The sequence below is a fragment of the Necator americanus genome, chromosome II (assembly GCF_031761385.1).
Source record: "Necator americanus strain Aroian chromosome II, whole genome shotgun sequence".
Classification (NCBI taxonomy): Eukaryota; Metazoa; Nematoda; class Chromadorea; order Rhabditida; family Ancylostomatidae; genus Necator; species Necator americanus.
In genome coordinates this window covers 39346779-39373968 of record NC_087372.1, presented here as the reverse complement: position 1 = coordinate 39373968, position 27190 = coordinate 39346779, and the positions used below count along the sequence as shown (strand labels likewise).

The 27190-nt window shown below is 37.4% G+C and overlaps 3 protein-coding genes across 3 annotated transcripts; 2 read left to right on the top strand and 1 right to left on the bottom strand.

The window, feature by feature from the left end:
- Positions 1 to 1073: 1073 nt before the first annotated feature.
- Positions 1074 to 5208, top strand: RB195_020815 (uncharacterized protein; the record flags this gene model as incomplete). Its single annotated transcript, XM_064189294.1, has 3 exons — positions 1074 to 1223; positions 1633 to 1776; positions 5095 to 5208. 3 exons carry the CDS (start codon positions 1074 to 1076, stop codon positions 5206 to 5208), a joined length of 408 nt encoding a protein of 135 aa, XP_064045175.1.
- A 9746-nt stretch (positions 5209 to 14954) lies between these two features.
- On the bottom strand, positions 14955 to 15322 carry RB195_020814 (uncharacterized protein; the record flags this gene model as incomplete). The annotated part of the gene is made up of 3 exons (XM_064189293.1): positions 14955 to 15071; positions 15126 to 15187; positions 15241 to 15322. 3 exons carry the CDS (start codon positions 15320 to 15322, stop codon positions 14955 to 14957), a joined length of 261 nt encoding a protein of 86 aa, XP_064045174.1.
- Positions 15323 to 20938: 5616 nt separating this feature from the next.
- On the top strand, positions 20939 to 26469 carry RB195_020813 (uncharacterized protein; the record flags this gene model as incomplete). Its single annotated transcript, XM_064189292.1, has 4 exons — positions 20939 to 21122; positions 24705 to 24774; positions 25792 to 25948; positions 26305 to 26469. The coding sequence occupies 4 exons, from the start codon at positions 20939 to 20941 to the stop codon at positions 26467 to 26469; spliced, it is 576 nt and encodes a 191-aa protein (XP_064045173.1).
- Positions 26470 to 27190: the final 721 nt, after the last annotated feature.

Genomic DNA, 27190 nt, shown 5'->3' with positions numbered 1-27190 from the left:
CAAAATGTTTAATCTTTAAGTACAAGTTTCTATCTCCCACGGATTAAGGAACAAGGAAAACAGCGATGAGGTGGTGGGCGGGACGTACAGGGCGTACCTACGTATACCTCGCAATTCCTTCAATCGCTTTCTTTCATTGGCGAGTCTAAGGCTTCAGAAATAATTTATTTTAGAAAAAAATTCACAATAGAAAAAATAAAATAAATCTTAGCGTTTTTTCGTAGATTAGAGCAGTCTTCTATAGGTTAGGATTCAAAAATATTTTATGAATAACAATATTTTATGTATTCACCTGAGAACATGGCAACGCACGTGCTTCCTCGTTCTACAGTAGCATTTCGGGACCAATCAGAACCTTTTGTGGAAGTGTAATACTAATTAAAGATTTATAATGTGTCATAAAGACGTTATTTTAGGTTTTTTTTGAAAAATCCTAAAGTCTTTTTTCCACGTATTTCATTTTTTCCAAAGACTGATTTAGTTCGTCTTTATTGTCTTTATTTTTATTCTATATTTTAAAATAAAAATAAACACAATAAACACTTAAAAGCTAGAAGCTTTTCTTATATTTTAGGTGGCACGAAAATTTTATGTTAAGAGACTTAGCTAAAGCGAAAAAAACTGTCATTAACAGCTGTATTTAATTTATAATTAATAAATAATTTATTTCACAAAATTCTCACTCTTGTATGCGATCATACACAACCGGGCCAACGCCATTCTGTCGCAAAAGTTTACATTTGATCTAAGGTAAAATTTACGAGTAATTAATTCCCTCTATTTTTTGTTGTTTTTTTTCGGTTTAAAATGTTTAATTTTCAAAAAGCATTTAATCAATAGCTAATTCCGTTTATGAGATCTAATATTTGTCTAGTGTCCACCAGTGAAAGAAATTATCTCTCTCTCTCTATACACTTCCTTTCCTGAGATTCCGCGTCTCCTCAACCCAAGAGTTCCTTTCTTCGTTACGTAATAATTACGTACTACGTAACAATTATTGCTGCGTTCACGTTGATTACAGTGTTTGCTACAAATACTAAGCTAGCGCAGCTCTTCCCTAGAAATTCCAGGTTATGATGCTTGCTCAGATTGCTGTGTTGACGATAGTCGTTTGCGTGGCTGGCGCAAATTCGGTGCGCGTAAAACGACAATTGAGTCCAGCAGTACGATTGGAAAGTGAACTACACCCATTGATGATGGGCATGTATGGATTTGGATCAGAGGTTAGGCTTTCAGTCCTCGGGGGTCTAAGAGATGGTTAAAGGCATCACCCCACGAATCTGAGGTGGAACGGATTTCAGGTGGAGTATTCTTGTACGGGATAGTAGATAATGGAGAGAGGGGTGATTCCGTCCATTTCTTCCTAATTCCCGTAAAAAACTGCCCGGAAGATGCAGCGCGTGCACAGGGCTGGCGCGCTCCAGTCGAACTCTTTGTAGAAAATAGCGCGCCAGGACGAAGCCGTATCTTCCGGGCCGTTTTTTACAGCAATTACGAAGAAATGGACGTAATAACCCACCTCTCCATAATCTACGATCCCATATACGGATACTCCACCTGAAATCCGTACCACCTCCGATTCGTGGAGTGAGCCTTTAAGAGCGCGTTGAGGAACGTTTATCTCTCCTTCAGGCTTCCAAGCGGTCCCCTCTTAGTCTGAAACGTCATATTTCGCCGTCGTTCGACGTTGAAGAGGATGTGGGGAACTTGCGCACACTTATGGATATTGGGAAACGTCAAGTTAGCTTGGCGGATGATGTTGGACGACAAATGCAGGCAAGCGTTACCGTACGACCGTATTCTTTCAAACATAAACACATTTGTTTATTTATTCCAACTCGAAAAGCTACCAACTATAAATTTGAATCACCACATATCATCATATTCAGAATTTTTGACTGACAATTTCGAAATTTCGAAAATTAGAAGAAAAAAACCGATTAAGAAAAATTAAAGAAAAAACGAACTTCCATAATTGTAGTCAAATATCTGATCTAATAATCTAATAAAAATCTACTAATTTAATGTAGTATCGAGTTTGATATGCTGTAATCAGTAATTTAGTTAGTTTTGTAGTTAGTAATTTAATGTTATCTAATAGTGGATGTGGATAGAGAGCAGAAGCTGCTGCTGGCGCCGTCAGATCCACCGATAGTTAGCTGGTGTTTTCCTCATTTCCTTTTTCCCGCAATTTTTCATTCAATCCTTAAAATTCTTCTCAGCTTATTCCAAGAAAATCTGTGCTAGTTGTTTAAAACTAAATTATCCCATTGGAGCTGCCCACTGGAGCAGTATGTGGCTTAGTCACGATCCGGAAATTACCTCATGTTCATGCGTTATCTCATTAAGAGTTTTATTTGTATGCTTGAGGTGTAAAATCTCTCATATGACCTGTGATATTCCAGCGAATACCAGAATGTTGCTGAAGATCAACTCGAAAAGAAAAAAAATCCGACGAAAACTTAAGAAAATTAATTTAAAAAATTCTTTAGTTCTAGTTTAGTAGTGAAAAAGTTTAGTATTCACAACTAAGGCAAGTTAAGTGAGGAACAATTGCAATTTAACTGTAAAAAACTTAATTTAATAATTGCAAAATTAAAAAAAAATCAATTTAATTTAATCCAGTGAAAGATCTATGATGTGCAGCAACGGGTTCCATTTCCCTGCTGTATAAACTCCAACTTTTTAGTTCGACTATTACTGAACCGGTAATTTCCTGCTGGAAATTTCTATGCAGATAGTTATTAAAATAAATAGCACGTTTAAACGATAAAATAACTGAATAAATAAGAAAAATGTCTGTGGACTTGCTCCTAAACATTCCTTGTTTCTTTTTTGTGAGGGAGTATACAGAATATGTACTATAGTGCACTGTTTTTACTCGGAGAAGATTTATGAAGATGAGTTATAGACTAGGATCTTCTTCCAGAAGAAGAAAATTCCCATGCTTTTCCATACTGTCAAAAATAGCGAGAGAATAGGTAGGAATAAATAAAATAAATAAAATAAATATAATGGATGTAATAAAATAAACTACTGGCAGTTATACAAGTTACCTCAATTTGAAAACTTCTCGACTTTCTTTAACTTTCTTTAAGATTTTTTAGAATTTTCTTCTAAAGAGATCTATTTGTACGGAGATTACTGTAGTGCAAAAATCATGGAACTCATGAAATTTCCATCCTGCTCTTAGTTCTGTGGTTTATTTGGAACAGACTCTATAATTATGGAATGAATTCTCACTGCTTCACGCCACTGAAGGCCTTAATTAGGCCTTATTATAACGGGATTCGAATGAACGCCATGATTAATCTTCGACATGTTTATGACAGCTTTCTTTACATTTTAGAATTGAGGATCAAAAGAGGTTTTTTTTCTGGAAAACATGATTATTACGATTGTGTTATGACACAAGTGAATTGTTTTTGTGGCTAAAAATTTCATTGGGAAATTTACGCATTAAGGTTTGAATTCATAACATAAATACGAAAAAATCGCATTTTCTCGAAAGTTTCCATTCGAGCCGCTGCTTCCTTTTCTCGAGTTCAATGCTAAATTTTGATTGCTGAGAAAAGGTAGAAAAGATTGAGGGAATAAGTTCCGTTTTTTTTTCGAATTTCTGACTGGAGGGTTATAATTATATAGGTTTATCTGTATGTTCGATGTCATCTCAATGGTGTCTCAAAATTTTTCGTAAATTATTAAATTCAGCCCAGAATTAAAAGAAACTCAATGCGATTGTTGGATTTTAGGGTGAAAGTTATCAAAATACCTTTTTTTTGAACGTTTCCGTGCAAATAAATAAATTCTTTTGGCTTTTCTTTTTTTTTCTGGGTTTTTTTTTCCGACATTTGGTACTTGTCAGTTCATTTAAAAAGAAACGAGTTTGAAAAATTGTAGTAGTTCTGCCTTTGTGACGAATTATAATTTTTTTTATTATTCAGGAGTTTATAGATAGGAAACGCCTACGTATTCTTTTTTTTCTGTGTCCAACGGCGTAAAGTTGGAAGTTTATTTCTCTTTCCAACCATATTTTTACCTTCAAAACACGTTCCTCTTGGAAAAATTTGATCCGAAACTTGCTCTATTATTTATTTTTTAAATCTTTTTGTTGATTTTTCTCCGCTGAGCTTTATAAGAGTTCACTCTTAAAAAAAGTTATTTGGCTGCTTTGTGCTTTTAGTTTTTGAGCAAAACTTCGAAATTCTGCTTACCGTAGTCGATTCACGGATTTTCAATACGTTATTTGAGCTGGAAATACTCTTAATGGGTAGGATCTTGTTGTTGTTGTTTTGAAAACAAAATTATTTTTCTGGTTACTGTAAATGATTATAGTAGCCGCACAAAGTCATAATCATCTAATAACCAAGTAGGAAGAGAAACTCTGAATAAGAGGATTGCGTAGAAGATTCTCACTGGATATATATATTTTGCTATTTTCTTTCGTGATTTATGTATTTAGTCATTCATTCAGGAAGTACCGTATATATTGATATATATTTTCCATCCAGGAATGAAATTTCCTCACATGTACGCAAGAATGTTCAGCTAACGAACAATCTCCGATGAATTCTCCACACCTATCACAATAACATCTAATTACTGAGTTTTCTCTAAGGACCACTCCTATATGTAAATATCCTGGTAAAGTATCGTTTTTCTGGAAAACAACGAAACTTGATATGTTTCGGCGCCGACATATCATTGTGTTCCTTTGCACCGTAGTTTTGTCTTTACGGATAATTTTCTGATTCTTCTCAAATTCCCCTGTGAAAAGGGACGGCAATTATTTGTATAGGTAGATTTATTTATTTATTTAATTATTTATTTATTTATCATGCTCAAAGGCGTGCGCAGAGTAAGGGGCAAGGAATGAATACTAATAAACAATAGAAAATCCAGCAACGAGAAAAGAGTAGAATGAGAATAAGCAGGGATAAGTCACGCGAACAGTAAAGCACGGGACAATTTAGTAATTTCAAAAAGCACATAAACTCGACAGAGGGGGGGGGGATTAAGACTCTTGAAAAATAAGAAAGTACAGATAGGAATAGAAGAAAAATTAGTGGTTTCGGAATTAGCTGATAATTTCAGATGTATCACCGACTTTTCGATGCCGGTAAGAAACGAGCAGTTCTATCACCGTCGGCTGACCTACAGAACGCTATGGATCTGACCAGTTATCTGGAACGAGCCGGCAGGAAGTGAATGATGTTTTGGGGAAGCGGAAAGTGGTTGAAGCGCGAAGAAGATGATCGCTTTCACGCATCAGTTAATAGACTGATTTATGTGCGTTTTGTGATCCTAGCGTTTATGGTAATTTGAAAAAAAACAGTGCATTTTTGTGTAGTTTTGATGATATTTCGTGTATAAGTAACGCATCAATGAATGATCTCAGCTTGGTGATAAATATTGATCCGATTCGATGCATGCAAAATGCAAAATCTGTTATTGATGGATGGAGTGAAATTTTCTCTATGAAATCTATCTGAGAACAAACAAAAAAATTATAAGTAAATTGAGAAAATCTGCTACAAATGTTGAATGTAATTAGATATGTACTGACTTGAAGAGTCTGGATAAGTATTTACGTGAAAGATACAACAAACAAAAACAAAACGACAATTACTATGTTCACAAGAAAAAAGAATAATAATTCCTAGGAAGGGTTTTTGTATCCACAATAAACAGAATGGTTCAACAACATTCAGAAGAGTACAGAAATTACAGAAGAGTCCTCTCCTTAGAAATTTCCTGATAAAAAAAAGGGGAAATTGAAAAAGAGTAGCGGAAAAATATACATAGCAATGAGTTATTGGAATTCTCGTAATCGATTATCCAGCGGTCTGATCTCCGATGCAAGGTGACCAATGGTCACCGGTCAGTGATTGACTTAGAGTAGGTTATCTGAGTTTATCTGTTTAGTTTTGGAGAGATTTGATCGTTTAGATTGTGAGCCAAATCGTTTTTTTTTTCAATTTCTGAAGAAGGCGAGTAGTCGAAGTAGTAACCTAATGAAGAGGGAAGAAACTTAAAAAGAGCAGCACAAACAGATAGCAATGAGACGTTCGAATCATTCGTTCTTGTGATCGAGCAGTCAGGTCCCATCTGGTCGTCTCCTATCCAAAGTGAGCTCTCGCTATAGCCGGGTCAAAACCACGCAAATCACGGTGCAGTTGCGTAAGCGGGTGCGCTCGATGCGGAGCGGTTGAGACAGTGGTTGGAATCGAAATGGGACCATCACGAAATAAAGCAAGAAATGGTGTCAGCGGGGGTCGCTCCCGAATTCTAACCACGACGCTCTGCCGGGCAGCTTCTAACGCAACTGCTTACGCAAATGCACCGTGATTTGCGTCGTTTTGACCCTACTATACATCAGTTGTTGAAAGAGCAGGATTAGAGTTTGTCTGTTAGGTTGTGGGAAGATTTGGTCGCTTAGATTGTGAACTACGTCCATTTCAGGCTCTAAGGGAACGCCGAAACGTTAACCAGTAAAATTGGTTAAAAACAACCTCGTGTACAGCTAATTAAAAATCAGTATCCCAATACGCTGAAGTTCATTAAAGGTCGAACATCTCGAGAATTATAATAGTTCTCAGAGAGAAGAAAAGAGAGAGAGAGAGAAAAAAAAGAAGAAAAGAGAAGAAAGAATTTTAGGCGGGAATGGAGGAATGTCAGCACAGTGGTGGCGATCAATTCCGGGGGTGAGTGCAATGGTCGGTCAGCCGCAGCTCCATCTCTTGACTTCGGATTTCATTCCAAGACGACTAGAAATAGAAAAAAATATAGGAATAACATGAATCCAGGTTCTCTTCGTCAGTTTTTATGGTTTGGTTTAGTTCTAAAGGTAATAGTTAAAGGTAATAGTAATTTTGAAGGTAATAGTCCGCAAAAAAGACGTCCAAGCAAAGTGATTATTGATCAAAACGCGGTTTTTTTTTCGCGCAGATAGATTCTAAATAAAACTTTAACTTGAACTTTAAACTTTAACTTTAAAATTTTAACTTTTAACTAAAACAGCCCACAAAGGATCACTTTCTGCACACCAACTAAGAAGAAATGCATAAATTACATTTTTTCTTTCTCTTTGGTATCGAGATCTACGATTGTTCTGAGTGTTCGGTTAAATGTTGCAATATCCTTAAGAAGCGTTAAAGTCCGACCTTCTCTAAATCTTGGCATAATGAGGGCGGCATCCTCGAAACGTTAGCCGTAATAGGGACTGTTAACAATCCAAGCTTCCTTGCTTTACAATGTCAACAACAACATTTCTGGAACTTGGCTTCTTCTGTTATTTACTGCTTCGTGCTGTTGCTTCTGTTCGTTTTTTTTTTTCGTTCCTCAACTAATTTTCGATTTTTTCTTTTTCAAAACACATGAAATTTCAAATATATTGAATTAACGGCAGCAACTGAGAGCTGTCGCAGTAGCGTTGGAGGAAGAGAAGAAGAAGTACCAAGGCGAGGTCGTATTTAAGAGGGCTGCGTCGCACACGTGACCCTGCCTGATGAGCACCAATCATCGCTGAGTCTAGCGATGGTCCCACCACGGCCACAACTGCAAGCTCCACCGTCCCAGTTCGAGCTCAGCCGCTTGCACAGCTGCAACAAGATTCAGGTCGTTCTAACCAAAACATGGGCTTGCAGCTTGGTGTCGGTCCTAAGAAGAAGTGCTAATAGTTCTAACTTCTGCTTCACATCTATCATTGACATGCTGGAAAATCATGGCGAGGTTCAAAGAAGATCAAATTGTTGGCACAAGTTCTTGTTACCGTCTTAAAGTCTAACTTTGAAATCTTGAAATCTAAAAAAAAAAACGGGGGAACAAATACATTGCCAGAATATTGCAAATATTTTGGATATATGCACAAAGAAGAAATATGCGAGGAATTCATTGTCATTGGTGTATTGCTGACTAATTTCTGAACCTATTCAATCTCCTTCTTACTGTAAAAAAACCAAACTTTAACCTAACTTCATTTACGATGCCTAACCCTGTCAATAATTAATTGTACGGAGCAATTATTCTGTGTTTGTTTGCAATTAAAAAGCCACATACGCTGCAGCAAGCAAAACTGATACGGGACCAGCTTTTATTGGCTTCCAAGTACGTACGTCCGTGTTGCCTCTTGATAAAAATCTACCAAACTAGTCTCGTTTGATGGTTCGGTGCAATAACAATAGCATAATAATAATAATAAAAATAATACAAAAATAACAAATAATAATTCGGCTGTAAGAGCAATTAAAAGTATAATATATTGAAGCAACCTCAGGACTAAGATAATAAGATCAAATTTGATTTAGATCCAAGGAATAACGCTTTAGATTGCAGTGTTGATCTGATGTCCATGTAAATTCAAAACCAATTACTTTAAGTTAATTTGTAGTAATGATAAAAGGAGGTCTATAAGTCACGACGGGTTTATACATTAAATAGTCTTTTTATTATACGATCACTTTTATTCAATTCTTTGCAAAAAGTTAATTCCAGTTAATTATATTCAGATGGGCGGGTGCAGCGCAGTAGGTTAGAGGTTCCGCTGCCTGCACGGTCGATCGGAGGTTCGAATCCGCCCTAGTGCTCACCAAGCCTTTCATCCTTCCGGGAATTTCGTAAGTTGGTACCAGACTTGTCTGGAAGGGTAAAAACGCTGACTTCACACATCGGGAAGCCACCGGAAGTCATTGTTCGGGCCAGTTACACGTTCTTAAACCTCAAACGATTCTGAATTGAAGTAAACGTGGTGGCGGGTCCCAAACGGATCAGTTAACGCTGGACACATTATCCTTGTTGTCCTTAATATAATACTTCTGACTGAAAGGAAAATTTCGCTCTGCATAGTCGCGCGTTGATATACATTTGTACATTTATTATGAGTTTGGTAAAGTTTTTATTTTTGACATAATGAATTTCTGGACACTGAGGAAATTTCACCACTGTTATGTCGGCTATTACGTTTAATTCAGTTTTAACCACGCTTACCCTTAAATGGGTGGATGTTCTGCACGATCAATCGAAGGTTCGAATCCGCCACGGGGCTCACCATGCACTTCATCCCTCCGCGGTCGAAAAATTGGTGATTGGATTAACACCCAGACACTTTATCCTTTATTTTTAGCACTAAATGCTCCTACCAAGCATGATAATCATTGTTAGCATGGTGTAAAATATCAGTTGTTGTGCTTGAGAGTCAAAACATTGGTTCCATTTTACAGCATGCACTGATACAGTGGTCAAAAGAACATTTTTTTCTTTGCTATGGAACTTTTAATAGATGGAGTTCACGAAGAAATCTTCCCAAGGACTCTCTCTGATGCATTATCAGAGGTATTGATTTATAATACCTAGTTCCTGTAATAGATTCTACTCCTCCGAATATAACATGGATTTTTTTCCCTCATTCTACAGGGCAATGCTTACTAATAATTTCTACTATACTTTCTAATACTAATACACACATACTTTCTGCAATTTATTTTTCTTGTTCCTTTTTCTTTCATTCATACACCGATCTGTCCTGCCTAATAATTTTTATCCGCTTCCGTAAAAATTCTTGGGATGGAACTCCCCAGATTCACAATTGCTTAAAGTCATCACCCCCACGATTCTGACGATTCTGGTATGGATTTCCAATGGACAAACTCTATGCGGGATTGTGGATTTCGGGATCAAGGGTGGATTCGCTTATCTGTCCCTGATCATAGTAAAAGAACGGCGTGAAAGACTTCATTTTTCACAACGATTTCAGTTGCAACGCTCCACGCTTCCGTGCACACGCCGCATCCACCTGCGCAGTGGTTGGAAGCCATTAAGTTCTCCTCGACTGCCTATTCAAGTGAAACCTATGAATAGGTTGCTGAAAGGATTAGAAAGTATACATAGAGAAGCGTTCTAACGTTCCTCGTAGGAACTAAAGCAATTCCCACGCCGTTTTTTAAGAACGATTAGGGAGAGGTGACCGGAACCACTTCTGATCACGGAATCTCCAACCCCATCTCTAGCTTTTCCCTCGAAATCCCTCACCACGTCAGATTCGTGGTATGCTGGCTTTAATTAAACTTTGTGATTTCTTCATTGCTTTCTTTGTGCCTAGTAATGACTTCTTTAAGTTCTCGAGATTTTTAATTTTTTCTGGATTTTAATTTTAGGAGATTTTCGAATTATGAGATAACTATGTAAATGGAGTACAAGTGCGTTTAACTGTTCCCTGCATAAATATTAAATGCTATTTATATATTTACAACAGTATATATATATATATATACATATATATGTATATATATTTATAACAGTACTGTACGTATTATACTGTTATCTATCATGCTACATGCCTGTGTGTCAATTTATCATGTTCTCTTTTAACGTACTAAGGAATCAGAACAGTTAATGAGATAAGCTTGAACTTTCCCTATCCTTACGAAGGTGGTTATCCTTGCAATGTGCGGAGTACAATTTTACACCACTTTCTTCCCAGAATTTCATCAAAATATCTTTCAGAAGCGCGAAAGTTCGATCTTCCTTGAATTTTGGCATAGATCTTGGCAACTTATTGATAGTCAAATTGAAGCTTTTATCAAACGTAATCATTCAGTCAATCAATCATCAAATCATTTATCAAACTTAATCATCAATCACATCATGACTTAATTATAAATTCATCAATTTAATCAAATTTTATTTTATGATTTCATCACGTGGAGGTCCGCTAGTATCACGACAATGCGGCTACTTAGGTAAACACAACAATTTGGACTCTTTTGGCTTCGATTTTGGATGTGGCATCTTAGTGAATGACGATTTGTTCTGGATGAGGGATTTCAAAGGATGTATCACAAATGATCTGACTTTCCAGGCTCTGACGAAGGCGACGACGCCGAAACGTTAGTCGTAATAAAGTTTGTTAACACTCTTGGCTCTTGCTTCAATTTGACAATTTCATTTTTCATTTTTTTTTTCAAGTTTCATCAATATAATATGAGGATTTAGAGGATAAAGAGAAGTGGAATGTTTTTTTTCCACCACCAAACTATGGGAAACAACTTCAAGGAGCTTCACACATTCCTCAACTCAATAACATCACTCTCGTCCATTTTGCCTCGTCCACATCGTATATAAATTGTTGTTTGTGTAAGGTGAAAAGCAACAGAATCGGAGCGGAAGCGGAGCGTAAAGCATTTGTGTGACGACGGGTCGAAAAGATCTTTGTTTGTAAACGGAACGCTTAGAATAGACTAATGTGTTCGCCATAGGAACCCATTTTCCATTTATGGAGAGCGATTTATGTTGAGATGTAGAGATCCTGTGAGAGGGTAGAATGAAAGTCTAAATTTAACCTTTAGTTCTTCTCTAAAATAAGCGTTAGGATCCAATACGCAGAAATTCGCTGCAAGAAGAAACTCAAAACGAAATAACACCTATGTAATACCCTTTGCTAGCGCTCTCTTCGCTATTTTCGCTATCCACGAATTTTCCTGGTCGTTCCTGAGAGTCTTTGCAGCATCACTTTTACGAAAACAACAGGCTAGAGCTGAACCGCTGAAGTATGTACTTTCCCTGATGATATGTTCGAGTGGGAACTCTGCGATGCTGGAAATAGGGGCAAAGCATCGTTTTCTGCCAATCGTCTCCTAATTCCTAGGAATCTTCATGTCAGCCATCAAGTTCCTCGACTCTGCTCGACTATTGCTTCAGGATCACTGATGTACGTCCAGTACGGCCACTCAAAAGATAGAATCAAATTTCAATTGGTGAATCTCTCAAGGGACATATTGATCAGACCCCGTTTTTTCCCACTTTTCATCCATAAAACTCACATTTTGTCTACTTTAGATCCGTATTGGAGCATCACCATGTTTTGTTGAGTGTTTTTTTCTCATGCTTTCAACCTCATTCAAAACATATGAGGATCTGACAAATCTCATCCATTTTTTTTAGTCTGCAACACGCTGACAAAAAAATCCAACGTTGTTGCGCTTTACATACCTGTATGGCTATGTATTTCGTTTATCATTGTGCTATGGCTGCATAGTTTATTCCTGTCCGGAGCAAAAAAGAATGTGTTCCGAATTCAGCTGTCGCTTGTGCTTGTGCTCCTTCAAGCGTAGAACCCCGTCAAAAAAGTAGTCACTGACATCCTCACAAGCATCGGATGCAAATTTAAAGGCATCACCCCACGAATCTGAGGTGGTACGGATTTCAGGCGGAGTATTCGTATACGGGATTATGGAGAGAAAGGTGATTCCGTCCATTTCTTCCTAATTCCCGTAAAAACCTGCCCGGAAGATGCGGCGCGTGCTGAAGGCTGGCACGCTCCAATCGAACTCGTTGTAGAAAATAGCGCGCCGGAACGCCCGAAGCCGTATCCTTCGGGTCGTTTTTTACGGCAATTAGGAAGAAATGAACGGAATCACCAACTCTCCATAATCTAATATCCCGTATACGAATACTCCACCTGAAATCCGTACCACCTCAGATTCGTGGGGTGGTGCCTTTAAGCAACGTCTTGGCATCCGGAACTTGTTTAATCTTACTGGAAAGTTTTCTGGAATAAGTGTGTTGAGCATGCGTGTCTGTTATCTGGAATTTTTGGATGTAGATTGATCCCAGCGAATGTGCGGTTGATATCATTTATTTACTTATTTATTTATTTATTACGTTCAAAAGCGTGCCCAGAGTAGGAGGGAAAGAAACGAATACAAACATAAACAATAGAAAATCCAGCAACAAGAAAAGAGTAGAATGAAAATATTATATTGTTTCAGGATGTAATTTCCACGACACAAAACCTTCCAGATAATTCAGTTATTTACATACGGACTACTGTACTAAATTTTAAATTAATCTGCTTGTTCCACGAGTGATTTATCCAGTGGTTCCTGGTCAATACAATAATTAGATGCCCCACTCATCCACGTGATTGCTTTTTGCTCACGGGAAAAAGAACGTCCATTAGATCACGTAGAAATTGTTAAGTTCTAATTTGAAAATGGTAGACAGAGTTTTAAGTCCATCCCCTAGAACGAGTTGGATTTGGAAAAATTTCCATTTCTAGATTTTTCTGGATGGATACACAAAGTAAATGTGGAACTAGGCTGGAGAAAGTGGATTGGAATGTTGAGTTAAAGAAGAAACTCATCATTTTTCAGCTGTCAATAGTTGGCCGAAAATTTCCATCACTCATAATTTTGACAAAAAAACCTGGTCTAAATACTTGGTCATAAATAAATAATTAAATAATAAAATACTTGGTCCAAATTTGGGTTGGTTTTTTTAGAGTATTCTGTCTCCGACGCTGTTTTGAAGAATCTTTGAGACTTTCCAAAAAAAAAACTTAACATTTATAAGAATATTTCATTCATGCTGATGTTTCTGAATTCAATTCTGAAAATTATGGATTAATCATTTCCACATTTCTCCTATAAAAAACTGTAACCCTTTCGTGTTTTCCTTAAATTAGGCCCTTTTCGTGAAAAGTAAATTTAACAGACAACCTCGTTTTTTTCCCTCGAAATTTCTCCTCCCATCTCTTTGTCGACAGCACTCAATTGTTCAGTTCTTGTCGCGCTGAATACACTTGCTGAGGGCCTTGTTTTTGTCGCTTCGCATGCTCTCAGCACATAATTAGTACGGTGTCATATTTTTCTAGTTTTAAAGCAGATAACTATATAATTAAATAGGGGACTCATTCTTAAAAATGACAGATATCACATTATTTGGAAATGGTTGTCGTCCTTCGAAGCAGGAAGAGTCTCTCAACATCCCAGAAGTTAATTCTTTCTTTGTGTGATCTGGAAGAAGCGGTTCAAAATGGCAAAATTTCTATTTTGTAGCTAATTTGAGACATTTGAAACAAACCTTTCTTCTTTATTGATTTGTAGGGATTATTTTTTTTGGACTCTCTCAAACTGAGCAGTACGTTGAGGACAGTTCCATCATCTATTTCTTCCCATCTTTTCAGAAATATTTTTTAGATGATATCCTGCATTTTCGAAGACGACAAGACGGTGGATTTAAAGACAGCATGAATCTGTGTAGTTTGTAATTGAAGGAGGAAATTTCTAATATCAATTTTTTTTCTGAGAGGCTAAATTTTATGCACATAATCTGCCGAATAGGAAAAGTTGAAAAGAAGAGTTGCTTACAATCACAAGAAAACTAGAGCCCTGGAGGTCAATTTAAAAAAAATAAACGAAACCAGGTTCAAAAAGAATAAAAAAGATGTTCATATGTAGCTCTACCTCAAGACCTTCCGGATGACATCCCTAAAATGGTTTCTGTTCACTTTCAAATATATTTGCTGAAGTCATGGATTTTTAAGATTTTCGGAAGTTTGGCGCTAAATCCTTACCAGTCACATCTTTTCATCTACGATAGAATTTCTACATTATTTTCTGTTTAAAATTTGTTTAAATTTAATTTAGATTTAATTTTTTAATTTTGTTTTTGTTTGTTTCCTCTATTTTGTTGTGGAAACTTTGAGGCACTTTGAGGCGCTTTTAGGGGGGGGGGGGGTTTAACTCGTTCTTAAAACCCCCAAACGACTTCTATCCAGCACTTTCGGGGGTGTATGACCCGGAAATTTTCAATAAGTTGTGCTGAAGTTGTGCTTAACATTTAGTAATGTATCTTAAATACTGTTTAAGGTTAACTTTCCACGTGTAAAGTGAAAATTTGAATTTTACGATCTCATTTTCCCATTAATATAATTCTTTCATACCCAACTTAATCCAGAATAACACCATGAATGTTATTCCTCTCGAATTTCTATACGAATTCCATCCATTTCGCTGAGTAGCCATTGGTGATGGTGTTATTTACTCGTTGCCCCCTCACTCGAGGGCACATCTTCCCTGTGTATTTATTTTTTAAGCGCTTCCGGTTGTTTTTGATGCGATGCTGTGGCGATGTCTGGAAAGGCGTAGGCGTACGACCACTTCACTACTCTCTCCTGGCTATTCAAGCGTTTCCCGAAAAGCCTCCGTGGGTCCATGCCATGGTTGCCATTCCTCCTCCTTCTTCTCCTCCTCCTTCACGGCTGTCGCCGTCACGTTTCCGCTATTCTTCGACGCCTTTTATTCTTCAGTTCACCTCTCGCGGATTCGGGCATTTTATTATTTTCTCACCTTAGCAGCCCGTTGAAGTCCGTCGCGCTTTTGTTCACGGACACATGTCGATGTGGGTCCGCCTGGCGGAAGTTGTTTGACTGCGCTCAAGCAACGATATCAAGGGAATGTTCACCTTCTCTGCCGCTGGGTTTTTGCAACTTCTGCGTCATCGCAATGCGTTCGTTTACGTCTTCGACTTCTATTACTTCGTACATGTTGTTCACATTGGAAAAGGAGTTACGACGAGAAAAGGAAGCGAATGAGGGAGGCAGAGGGAGAAGAACATCCTCGAAAATAAAACAGAATTCTTGAATTTTTTGCGATTATGTTTTTCTTTTTCATTTCTTTATTTATATTATATTTTTCTGGATGTTATGTTATTTTTCTGATTTCTGTTCCATTTTTCCACTAATAATCATCGATCAGTGATTCGTGCACACCTAGCTTATAATCGAAAAATCTTTCGTTATTTTTTCCATCGAGAGATGCTTGTTTAAAGGCTATTTTTTAGATATTTTCAATAATTTTCTTTTGTTTTTTTGTTATTTTTTTTTATTTCAGCTATTTTAACTTGTTCAAATACACGATGCTTTTTAATTTCTATTCCCACAGGGTTGTCTCATTTTTGGTTTCACCACTTTTTCATTCCAATCAATTCTGCTAATGCTAATAGCCTCTTAAAACCTGAACTCGCACGAATTACGACATTTCAGTCAGAATCATTTACAAATGAAAATAAAATTTGCAAATGCAAGAAAAATATTTAAGTACTATTTTTTTTTGGAAACCTTAATTTTCTACTACGAACTTTATGTGACGAGCTATTCAGCTTAATTTATGACCGACGCGTCTACGAAAGCCACCATCACAATTTTTTCTTGTGATAAAATTTATTCGTATACAAAAATACATTTTTCTTGTCTCCTTCACTACAGTATTTCATTATTTTCTCCTTTTTTTTCTGTGTGTGAGCTGTTAAGTACACCCTAGTAGCGCATCCTTTGTGTTCTCGGAATCTTCTGAAGATTGATAGAGGTTTTCATCTCTTTGTAGACATCTTAATTGAACTAAAAATATAATTTTCTATTATTAAAAAGTACAATATAGCTTTTATTGCAGCCATTTTAGAACAAAAAAAAAAGACAGCAAGAAGCAACTTTTACCTTACAGAATTTTGCAAGAGTGAACATAAAGTTCTTTAACGTGGTTTGCGTTCAAAATAATAAAATGTACGGTCATATTTCTACTTTAACGACAATAAATAATTTTAGCCTTTTCCGATTAGTTTATATGAGGAATTCCTGAAATCCGTGTCTCATTCCCAACGTTCCAGACGTTCCCACGAATTGAGCGTTGCCCGGGTTTCCATGATTTCCCTTTGTTTTCGTTTCGTTTTTTTTTTTTTGCCCATTTTTCCATAGAAACATTAACAGCTCCTCAACTGAACAGCTCTTGAAAGTCTCTTGCCTTCCTTCGTCACTTTCGACGTTATTGCAAATCTCATTGAGTAAAGCTTGCTGCTGCTGCTGCTGCTGCCCCGATAAATTCGTTCAATTCCACTTCGACGACCACTGTGTGATGTTTATTTCAGCCTTTCAACAATAAGATTTTCCATTGAATCGTTTATTTGCAAAATATTTCTACAGAATATTTCTATAGAATAGAAATGTGTGCACATTTTGGTAAGTAAGAGGTTTTTTTTCATGGAATAGCAAACAGAAAAGACGAGGAGGAGTCTTATGTGATCCTTTTTTCCTGTAATTGACATCAAGAGCTCTTTATGTCATCCTAAAACTTCTACATAAACTTCTTCTTCAAACACCACTGCAACTTGTAAGCCGTGTAATCCTAAAACTTATGGAAAGGAGATAAATTCACCTGTTCCTTAAGGGTATTCCTGAAAGTTTCGCCTGCGATGATAACCTTTCAGGTAAGTCCCGTCGCCATCCATGTCACTACTCGGTTTTATCGCGTTTTCATTTCCTTCTACACCGATATTTACGAATTTCATACTAACCAAATATCTCTACAAACTTAAAATTCACATAATTTCAGATTCATTTGTGTAACATAATACGAGGGACGTCTAAAAGGTTTCACCGCTAAAAAAACGAACACTTTCGCTCACATTTCATTCCTTTATTTTCTTTCACTTCAAAGTGCTCCGCTTCTCGCTGTCTTCTCGTTTTCTGTACGGTGAACTGTAATTAGGAGCTTTTTCTGCATCTGAGAAAGAATTCCGAAGTTTTCTGAAATGAATCACAAGCTAACATGAATGTCTAAAACCTTAATCAACGATTTTAATAACGTCTAATGTTTTGTCTAAGCAGAAGCTGAATTGTACGATTGATCGAGCTTCGGACATGTGTATATACCTTACCGAAATCGTAATAAACGCCTTGGGAACAAATTGTCAAAGGAGCATTTAAAGTACAGTACTCAAATCATCGAGAGTGATCACCGCAGAAAAAACCTGTCACCTCATAGCTTTGAACGATGAAATGAAAAACGTCTTAATAAGCTCATCGATGATGCGCTTCTTCGCTTCGCCTTCGCCGAGAACAATGTGGTAACTAATCTCTTATTATTGGAGGGGAAGATCGACAACCCCCAGCGGGAATGGCCCCCTCGGGCTCATATCATCATAAAACCACGCAACTGGCTGCTCTCAAATTGCTCAACAGCTGAACGTGAACAGCTTCCTGATTGGATTCTACGGCTCTTTTTTTTCCTTATACATACCTCTATAGCCGAGTCTAATCGAGAAATCTCCTTGAAAACTCCTTCAACTGTAAAAGTGCAAACGATTTGAATTTGAAAACACCGCATTGGAGCGTAATCGCGAACACGAAAAGGGTTTCCTGAATTATTTTTGTGGTGAGGGGAAAAAAAAACTAGAAAGCTGCAGACATCCAGACATACTTATTTTCGTTCGAAATTGTTTCTTCTTAAAACTTTGCTTTGGTACAGAAATCTACTTATCTTCGTTTTTTCTCTAAGATCTATCAGATTTTCTCCGCGCAACATTTCGAAGTTCTTCCCCCACTGTTTTCCCATTTCTGAAGATTTCCCATTCCACGAGAATTAAGTAAGGAACGGAGTCATGTTTATTTTTTATCAATTTGTCGTGATTACTTGAACAAACAAATCCGAGCTTCTCTTGAAAATTTCGATTTTTCTGCAACTTCCCTCCTCCATTTCTAAATTTGGCCAAAGACACATTGCTCGGGTTCGCTCCTCTTATCATCATCGCATTGGAAAAGGATTCAATCAATTTCAAAGATTTTAATTTTGAATTGATTTTAAACATTTGAAATTTGTATCTATAAAAAAACTGCAAGAACCAAGTTGTATTCTGTGGTGTATCAAGTTTGAAAACAGTGGTGATTGAATTCGAGAGGTTTTTTTTGGAGATTTTTTCCACGTTGTTTAAAGGCATCACCCTCACGAATCTGAGAAGGTACGGAATTCAGATGGAATATTCGTGTACGGGATAGTAGATTATGGAGAAGTAGGTGATATCCGTCCATTTCTTCCTAATTGCCGTAAAAAAACGACCAGGAAGGCGCTTGCAAACGGCTGGCGCGCTCCAATCGAACTCTTTGTAGAAAATAGCACGCCGGAACGCTCGAAGCCGTATCTTCCGAGCCGTTTTTTACGGGGATTAGGAAGAAATGGACGGAAACTACCCCCTTTCCTTAATCTAGGATCTCGTATACGAATACTCCACCTGAAATCCGTACCATCTCAGATTCGTGGGGTGTTGCCTTTAAGTTGGTTGCATCGAAAATGCACCAAAAGCAAAAAATCGATTCTCTTTTCTCATTTATTCCAGGAAAAAGTCGTCGAGTGTTCAATGTGATTTATTTAATTTATTAAGTCGTTCATGAATATTGTCTCACTTCAAAATTATTTGCAAAGCTGTCTTGTCAGTAAAGCAGTAAGTAGAATGTCAAGTTTCGTTTTTCCCGTCTGGAAACTCCCACCGGATGCATTGAGTCCTGAAGCGGATAGCGTCATTATTAAAAGCGTGACGGGGCTGAATGTCAATCAGTCATTTTCTGACATCATCATCATAGCATAAAAAACGGGCGGACATCTGGTAGTCACGAGTTCCTACCACGAATTTATAAATGTCCTATTCTTATTTCCTGAAAAAAAGACCCTCCCATAACTTACAAACAAATAATTTACAAATTGACAAATAATTTAATTTAATAACAATTCGCTCCTTAGTTAACTGGTTTCGTTTCATCGGCCACCTGTCCTTTAGAAATTGGAACATCACAGCTTTGACTGCTTCTGTAAATGTTAGTCGACAAAAAATTAATTAGTTGCTTCGCTTTATGAGTGCTTACGGAAGAGAAATTTCTCCGGAATGAATTAGTGTGCTAATGTACTGAAAGAACATTTAACACGTTTTAATGGAAATCTCATCCTTAACGACCCATAAACAAGCCTGTTTCACCAAATGTGCATCGTGCTCCACCTTCTCTTGCCCTCCCTCTTTCCTCTCGTCCCCTCCTCTTTTCTTTTCCTTTATTCACCAAAATATTCCATTCTCTTTTCGGAAACGAATCATTCTCCAAAAATTACACCGTAGCCTTCCTTTATTCGGTCTATTACGACCATATTGTGTGAGTGTGGGAGTTTACTGTGGTAGAAATCATCCTGAGAAAAAAAAACGTGTAAAAATCAATAAAACCGATGTAGTTAACAAGTTTTCCAATTTTCCGTACTCGTTTATTTGAAGACGTTTTGTACTCGACTCCCTCTTAGCAGGGTACTTACTATGTTTGGTTCAAATCGATCCAAACTGGACATGATATCCTTAATTATTAGCACAGATCACACACATCAATGCTACCTTTTTATTCTGTAAAATTCCTTCCAAATTCCTGAGTTTCTCAATTATACTATTATAAATTTTTAAAAATTAATTTCTCAGTTTTTCAAAGTTCTACACTGAAATTCAAATTGAAATTCGTCTGGCTGTTATATATTGCTATGTATGTTCAAGAAGATTTCAGGAAGTTTCTAATCCTAATAATTTTTTCTATTCTTTCAACGGACCCAAACGTAACTGAAATTTTATTTTCAATAGAAAAAATCTTTTTAATTAAGAATTTAAGGTTTCTCAAAAAAATACGAACTGTTCTATTTCCTCTATTTCATTTGTGTATGCATGCAGAATCCTTTCTGTCCATTTCGATTTTTTCTTTTTTCATTTGTATGTTCAAGAAGATATTTCCCAATTAAAATTTATATTTTTGCTCTTCTGCTAAACTCACGAGCTCACACGTAACTGAAATTTTAAAAAAGAAAAAGAAAACTGAAATTTCCAATAGAAAAAATCTTCCTAACTAAGAATTCACTAGAGGTATTTCCAAAAAAAAATACTAGGTTCTCTTCCTCTCTGTCCTCTCCTTCATATCTGAACGTAAGCAGAATCTCAATCCTTTCTGTCCATTTCGATTTTTCCTCTTTTCCTTTGCCTTTTTCTCCGCACTCTTTTCTAGATTCTCCTTTTATCACATGTATTTTCTTAACTAGGAGTGAATATTTTAAAATTTCATTCGTTTTTGCTTCTAACATAGTCATTCTCTTGTATTTTTTTCGCTGTTTTCTCTTGAGAGTTTACAATTCTATTGTTTCAAATGCACTTATATCTTCGCTTGGCCGCTTCTGCTCTTTCATATTACCGTATCCGTTTTCTTTCCAATTTTCATGTTCGTTTCTCCTTTCAAGTTATGTGTCTTGTCCTCATTATTGATTGGAACAGTTGTTAATAAGATAGAACCTACCTACCTTAGTAAATCTTCAGGGTGATAATGTTGCTACGGTTTGTGCTTGGAGCGGTACAATTGGCCGTGTCATCCTTCTCATTCGACACTGCATCCATTACAAATACTCCAGAGACAAAGAAATGCTTTACATGTAGTGTGTTCACGTTCATCGACAACAAGCTCTTATGCACGAATCCAGGAACTTGTTATTCGGACTATTGCTATAGCTGTGAGTTGTTCTTATTGTAACGAAAAAAATACTCAGAATATTTTAATCATCTATTGTACATTTTCACACTTTTCATATAACTCAAAGCAGAAAACGTCTTCAGTTTTTGAGAGGACGAGTTTCCGTGATATCTGTTAAAGGCGTGACCCCTCGAATCTGAGGTGGTACAGATTTCAGATGGAGTATTCGTATACGGGATCGTAGATTATGGAGAAAAGGGTGATTCCGTCTATTTCTTCCTAATTGCCGTAAAAAAAATGGGAAGATACGGCTTCGAGCATTCCGGCGCGCCACTTTCTACAACCAGTTCGATTGGAGCGCGCCAGCCATGTGCGCGCCAGCCTTGTGCGCTCGCTGCATCCCCCATCAGATTCGTGGGGTGATGCCCTAAAGACATTTTTTGATGTACTCGTTAATTGGGGTGCATCTTCAATAGTAGATCAATTATGATGGCCCAAAAAAAAAATTCCAAGTTGCCTCGATCGCGCGTCTTTTGAGCACGCCTTTAGAAAACAAGGTTTATTTATACGAAGAGAGCCACAAGCGACATAAGCGACATAAGCGACATGAAGTAAAATTAGCAAAAAGCAGACAGTGAGCAAACTCAATCCCTTCATACCGTAAGTGAGGGCGGAGTCAAGTTTGCGGTTGTTCGACCTTTGATAAAGCTTTTTTTCCCAAGTCTAGTGCTGATCGGCTAGATGATAACTGAAACTAAACTACAATATAAGTCATATCAACTACTATGTGAAATATAGTAGTTGATATGACTTATATTGTAGTACTAAAGCAAGGCAACATAAAATAGATCACTAACAGAAACATTGGTCTCTATATCACTATTGCAAAGGAAAAAATCCGGATCGTTCGGCGGATTTCCATCTCTTGCTCACAGAACTTCCTCTTCCTTCTCAAATCGATCGCTAATGGTGCAGCATTTTAGAGATTTTAGAGATTATAGCTCTGGCACGTTTTTCACCAATTCTTAATTTACACTTCGTATATTTTATCCACACTTGTGTAGGCGGTGGCAGATCAATGATATCCCTCATAAAAGATATCTCTGGTCGCGAGGCAACATGACACTCACGTGCCAGAAGTCTGCGATCGAAGTGATTGAGCGGTGAGAAGAGTCGTTTCAATGCCATCTCCAACAAATAAGCTCCATCTGTCACCTACGGAAGTATGTGACGACTTCCCATAAAACTGTAAGATTGAGAAACTGAGGCTAGACCTGCCTACAAGCTTCGCATTAATCGCTTAAAGGCAGCATACCACGAATCTGAAGTGGTGCGGATTTCAGGTGGAGTATTTGTACACGGGATAGTAGATTATGGAGAGGGATGTAATTCCGTACATTTCTTCCTGATTGCTGCAAAAAAATGGCCCGAAAGACGCCCGCGCCGCACAGGGCTGGCTCGCTCCAATCGAACTCCATGTGGAAAATAGTGAGCCGGAACGCTCGAAGCCGTATCTTCCGGGCCCTTTTGTACGGCAACAAGGAAGAAATAGATGGAATCACTCTTCCCTCGGTAATCTACGATCCCGTATACGAATTCTTCATCGGAAATCCGTACCAATCCAGATTCGTGGGGTGATATTTTTAACGCAACAATAAGAAAAGCTTTTTGGATTTTGGAGGGAAGTCTGGCACGCCAGGAAGGACAGGGAATGGGGTTGCATGGTCAATTATTCCACCAAAACGGAAAAGGACTAGAATGACTATCTGTACTTATAACGTGCCCATGCTAGCATCGGGAGCATCCAGTTCTGACGATGCAAACCAAGTACGACCTCATTTGACTGACTGAGGTGACATGACACCGCCCAGTAAGCGTAGCCTACAACACTGGCTTGAGCTGCTCTTAGGAATATGCAATAATAGAGGAATTTGTGTACTTGCCAACATGAGTATGGCGAAGAACATCAATTTTTCCGGACAGCTGAGAACCCGAATCAAAGGTCTATGGAGCGGACCAGCACGCCTTGAATATGCACGTCGCTTGCGCTGAACAATCAATCTGTGAAGTAAGGATTCTCAAATTAATCTACGGAGAAGCCCATATCTTCTACAAGGTCATTGTTGGTGATTTCAACGTCGAAATTGGCCCAAGGAGAACTCCTGAAGAGTTTCAGATCGGAACCTATGACCAATACTGGCGAGACTAGGAAAAGGGAGGTCCCAAGTTTTTTCACGACAAGTAAGGCCATCCATGGGAACTGTGAATTTTAGAAGCCCTCCTTTCTACGTTGATTGTGAAAATCACTCGCCGGGGTCCAACGCAATGAAATTAGCCACATTATTGTTAGGAAAACGTTTTGTGGTATGAATGTGCCGTTGACATTCTGTCGAGTTCGGACCATCACCTTATTCGAGAACGATTTTTCTCCTCTCGAAAAAGACAGAAAGACGCATTCACAAAACGAGCTCTCAGAACCATCACTGAATGATACCTATTCGCTCTGGTAGCTGGCTTTTCTGAAAATATTGCAAAGGATAGCGTCTAAGGAGAGTGTAGTCAACTCGTAGAACACTTTCACGAATGTATAATGGATACAAATAATTGCGAAGCCATGAACTGTCTATTTCCTGAAATTCTGCTCTCGAAGACAGCTAATACATCACTGTGCCGCAGGAGTCGCTAGTGCCCATAAACTCATAATATAACGAGAGACCTCGTAAAGCATCGCAAGTGCAAAGAGCATCAGATGAGAAAAAAACTCAGAAATAAGAGCAATGGTATTGATTGAAGCTGCATAGGAGGGAAGAGAGATTCGTTGCTCTCATTTGGAGCCTCGCCAAACAAAAATCACTGCCCTCCTCAACCAAAATAAAACAATGACCAAATCGAAAGTGGAGGAACTATTTTTTCTTTTCTTTTCTTCTTTTCGACATCCGCATCCGGTGGCTTTTCACCATTTGATGTAAGATGGGCGTATTATCCAACAAGATCTTCTTCCAGTAAATTACGATACGCTTATTTCCCTCGCGAACAGAAATATCAAGGTAAATGGCTGTAACTGCCCGCTCTCTCGAGCAAATTGAGGATCAACGAGAGTAGCGGTGAAACATTCAGTCGCAAGATGACCCTACAACATAACGCTGGGTGGAGGCCGATATAAATATAATATAATACTAATAATACAATATAATATATAATAATACATATATAATATACAATATAATATATAATACTAATATACGAAACATTATTACCCAGTAGTATTTTATTTCATGGATCATTGTCGATCCCTATTCAGGCCATTTCTAGGGCATTAGCACGCAAGATCGTAAACATAGTGTAGTGGAATTTTAAAAAGTTTTTCTTGAATTACTGTTTCTGTACTTTTTTCACAAATTAATAATGCTACCGTGTAAAAATTGCTTTCTTTCGGTAAACTTGTTCCCTTAAACACTAGAAACTTTACGTGAGCTATTTTATTCAAAGGACTAACACTTTCAACTGGTTACTTTTTTAATGTCGTTCTGCAGCATTTCTGAAAGAAAACTTCAACGATTATCACAGTTTTTTTTAAATGTATTTCCATGTGTTTGGAGGGTGTAGGTTACACCTGTTTCAGATGTGCTTTCCGATCTCCGAAGCATGTATTTATCTGGTTGTGCAGAAGACTGGTCTGATTTCCCTTTCAGGTAGGAACTCTTTCAAATCTTGGAAGAGTCATTAGGAAAAGTTTTGTGAAGTGCGTTCATTCAAAAAAATCTCAAATGTGGCTTCTAGGTAATTAGGGCAAGAGCCAAATAATTAAGAAGAATTTGCCTACTCTGGAGGAAATTTTTAGCTCATGAATATTCTTCTACCATTATTCTCAACTTGCCAATCTTGCTGGAACTTTTTTTTTTAAGATGATATTTTCGTTTTTGTTAGAAATACTATTTAGAATCTTCGAAATATGAGGAAGGGAACACTTCCTCGGACAATCTAGGAATGCCCCAAATTTGCATTGGAAAAAAGCTCAAAAAGTTTGGGATTCTCCAGAAATAATCGGATCTTTCCTAACTTATTTTCTCTAGCCTAGGACCGACTAGTCGAAATGGTTGACTTCATTCAGTTGAGCTATCGTTCTTAGAATTTGTGAAACGAGACGTGTTCGCCCCGCTGGAAGTATGGTGAAATAAGATTGTGCGGGACTGCGCGAATGTGGGGGTATAGCTCAGTGGCAGAGCATTCGACTGCAGATCGAGAGGTCCCCGGTTCAAATCCGGGTGCCCCCTACGTTTTGCATTTTCTTCCTAGTTTCACATATGCTCTACGCTTACTTAATCAGGAACGTTTTGCAGTGTTTCATATGAAATATAAGTGATTTGGTCGAAAAGTTTAATTGAAGAATTTTTTTATTGGGTAATACCTTAGAAGCATATTAATAAGAAGTCATTCTCATTGTTTTCCAGAAAATGGCTAAAAAAAAGTTTTCTTTCCTAAAGTAGTGTTGTTTTGAGTAGAAAGCATTTCAGGAGAGAAATAATCCAGCTTTCTAAATGACTCATTTCCAAATCCAAAGGTCTACATAATTTGCCTAAGAAGACTTTTTGATTTATCACCTCGGAGAAAAAAGTTGAGCTGCTAAATTTATGGAAAGGAATTTTTCCCAACTCTGAAACAAGAGTAATAAGAAATTCTTTGGAAAAAAAAATTTCTTCTTTTTCCAGAAAAGGACATGATGATCGTATTCTCTGTCATGCACATGGACCTTTTGGTTTGTGTCTCTGTGAAGCCGACAACGTCCCATGCAATAAAATTTTCTCAAACGAAACCGAGCTGCAATGGGTGAACTCCAACATTATTATTATGAACTCTGTTTCACATGTAAGTTTTCTTCAAAAACAAAGTATTTTTTCAATAAAGAAAAGTCTCTGGAACACTGTCTCAAAAATTCCAATTTTTTTTGCTCTCTAGAACAGAAAGATCAGTTTACTTCCATCTATGCCTTTTATGCTGGATCATCAGCAAGCAGTATTTATTTTCTCTCATAGAAAATCTGTAAAAATCTCATTCTGGACGTTTGGCTACTTGGAATGGATGAACTGGAAGAATTATCTACGCTTACAATCACTGTTTTTTTTTTCTTCTGAGGAAAAAAAATTAAAAACAAAAAAATCCGGTCATACTTATCACAAAACACAATGAACCTCTTTGGTGAAAGGAAATAATTTTTTTTCCAGAAAGTTACTGGCTTCACAGCCGACTATGCTCGTAATCGTGTGCTACAAATGCGAGTCGATGGATATCCGGAAACATTTCCTGGTCCACCGCTGAATGCTGCCAGGATATCCTACATCTATTTGGCAGTTGTCGTTGACCTTTTTGTTGTTTTCTTTCTATGGTAATGGATAATACCGTAATTTTTGGATTTTCTAGTACCGATAATTACACGTATCCCAGAAGTTTCAGTGTCTTTCTTTCGAGCCCTAGTAAAATAGTAGCTATGGAAGTAGATGACCTAAAAAGTTTTTTTTTTAGAATAAAATACTACTCGAAAATTGTAGATTGTTGAGTCCCTGGTGTTTCCTATTGTGTGAATGTTTAATCCCAGAGAAAAAATCCTCTTGACGGGTGTAAATTGTGTGCAAAATTCTGTTCTATTTTATCATAGCTTTGCATAATGGTTAGCCCATGTGGCCTTGAGTGTTCCAGAAATTGTCCGTAATAAAAATTATTTTCTATAATGGTCTCAATTCCATGAAAAATTCTATCTACCCTTCTTCAATATGTTGAGGTTTTTGCGGATTTTTTTTAGAACCTTTCTTTTTTCAAGCTCTACAGTAGCCTTGGTAGCTTACAACCAAGAGCAAGGACTTTCCTAAGGCAATATCTGTGTCGTGCAATGATTGCCACATACACTTCTTATTTTTACGATTAGGGAAAGGATTTTTTTAGGTCCCTTTTATATGAGTACTATTGAGATTTGTTTTTCCTTGCTGAAGAAAAATTATCTGAAAATAATTTATTGCAAAGCTCCAGGAAATAAAATTCAAAAAATTCGGGGTAATTTTCCTGTTTCCTCTCCGATTTTGTTAGAAGAAATTGCAACAAAGAAAAGAAACGTGC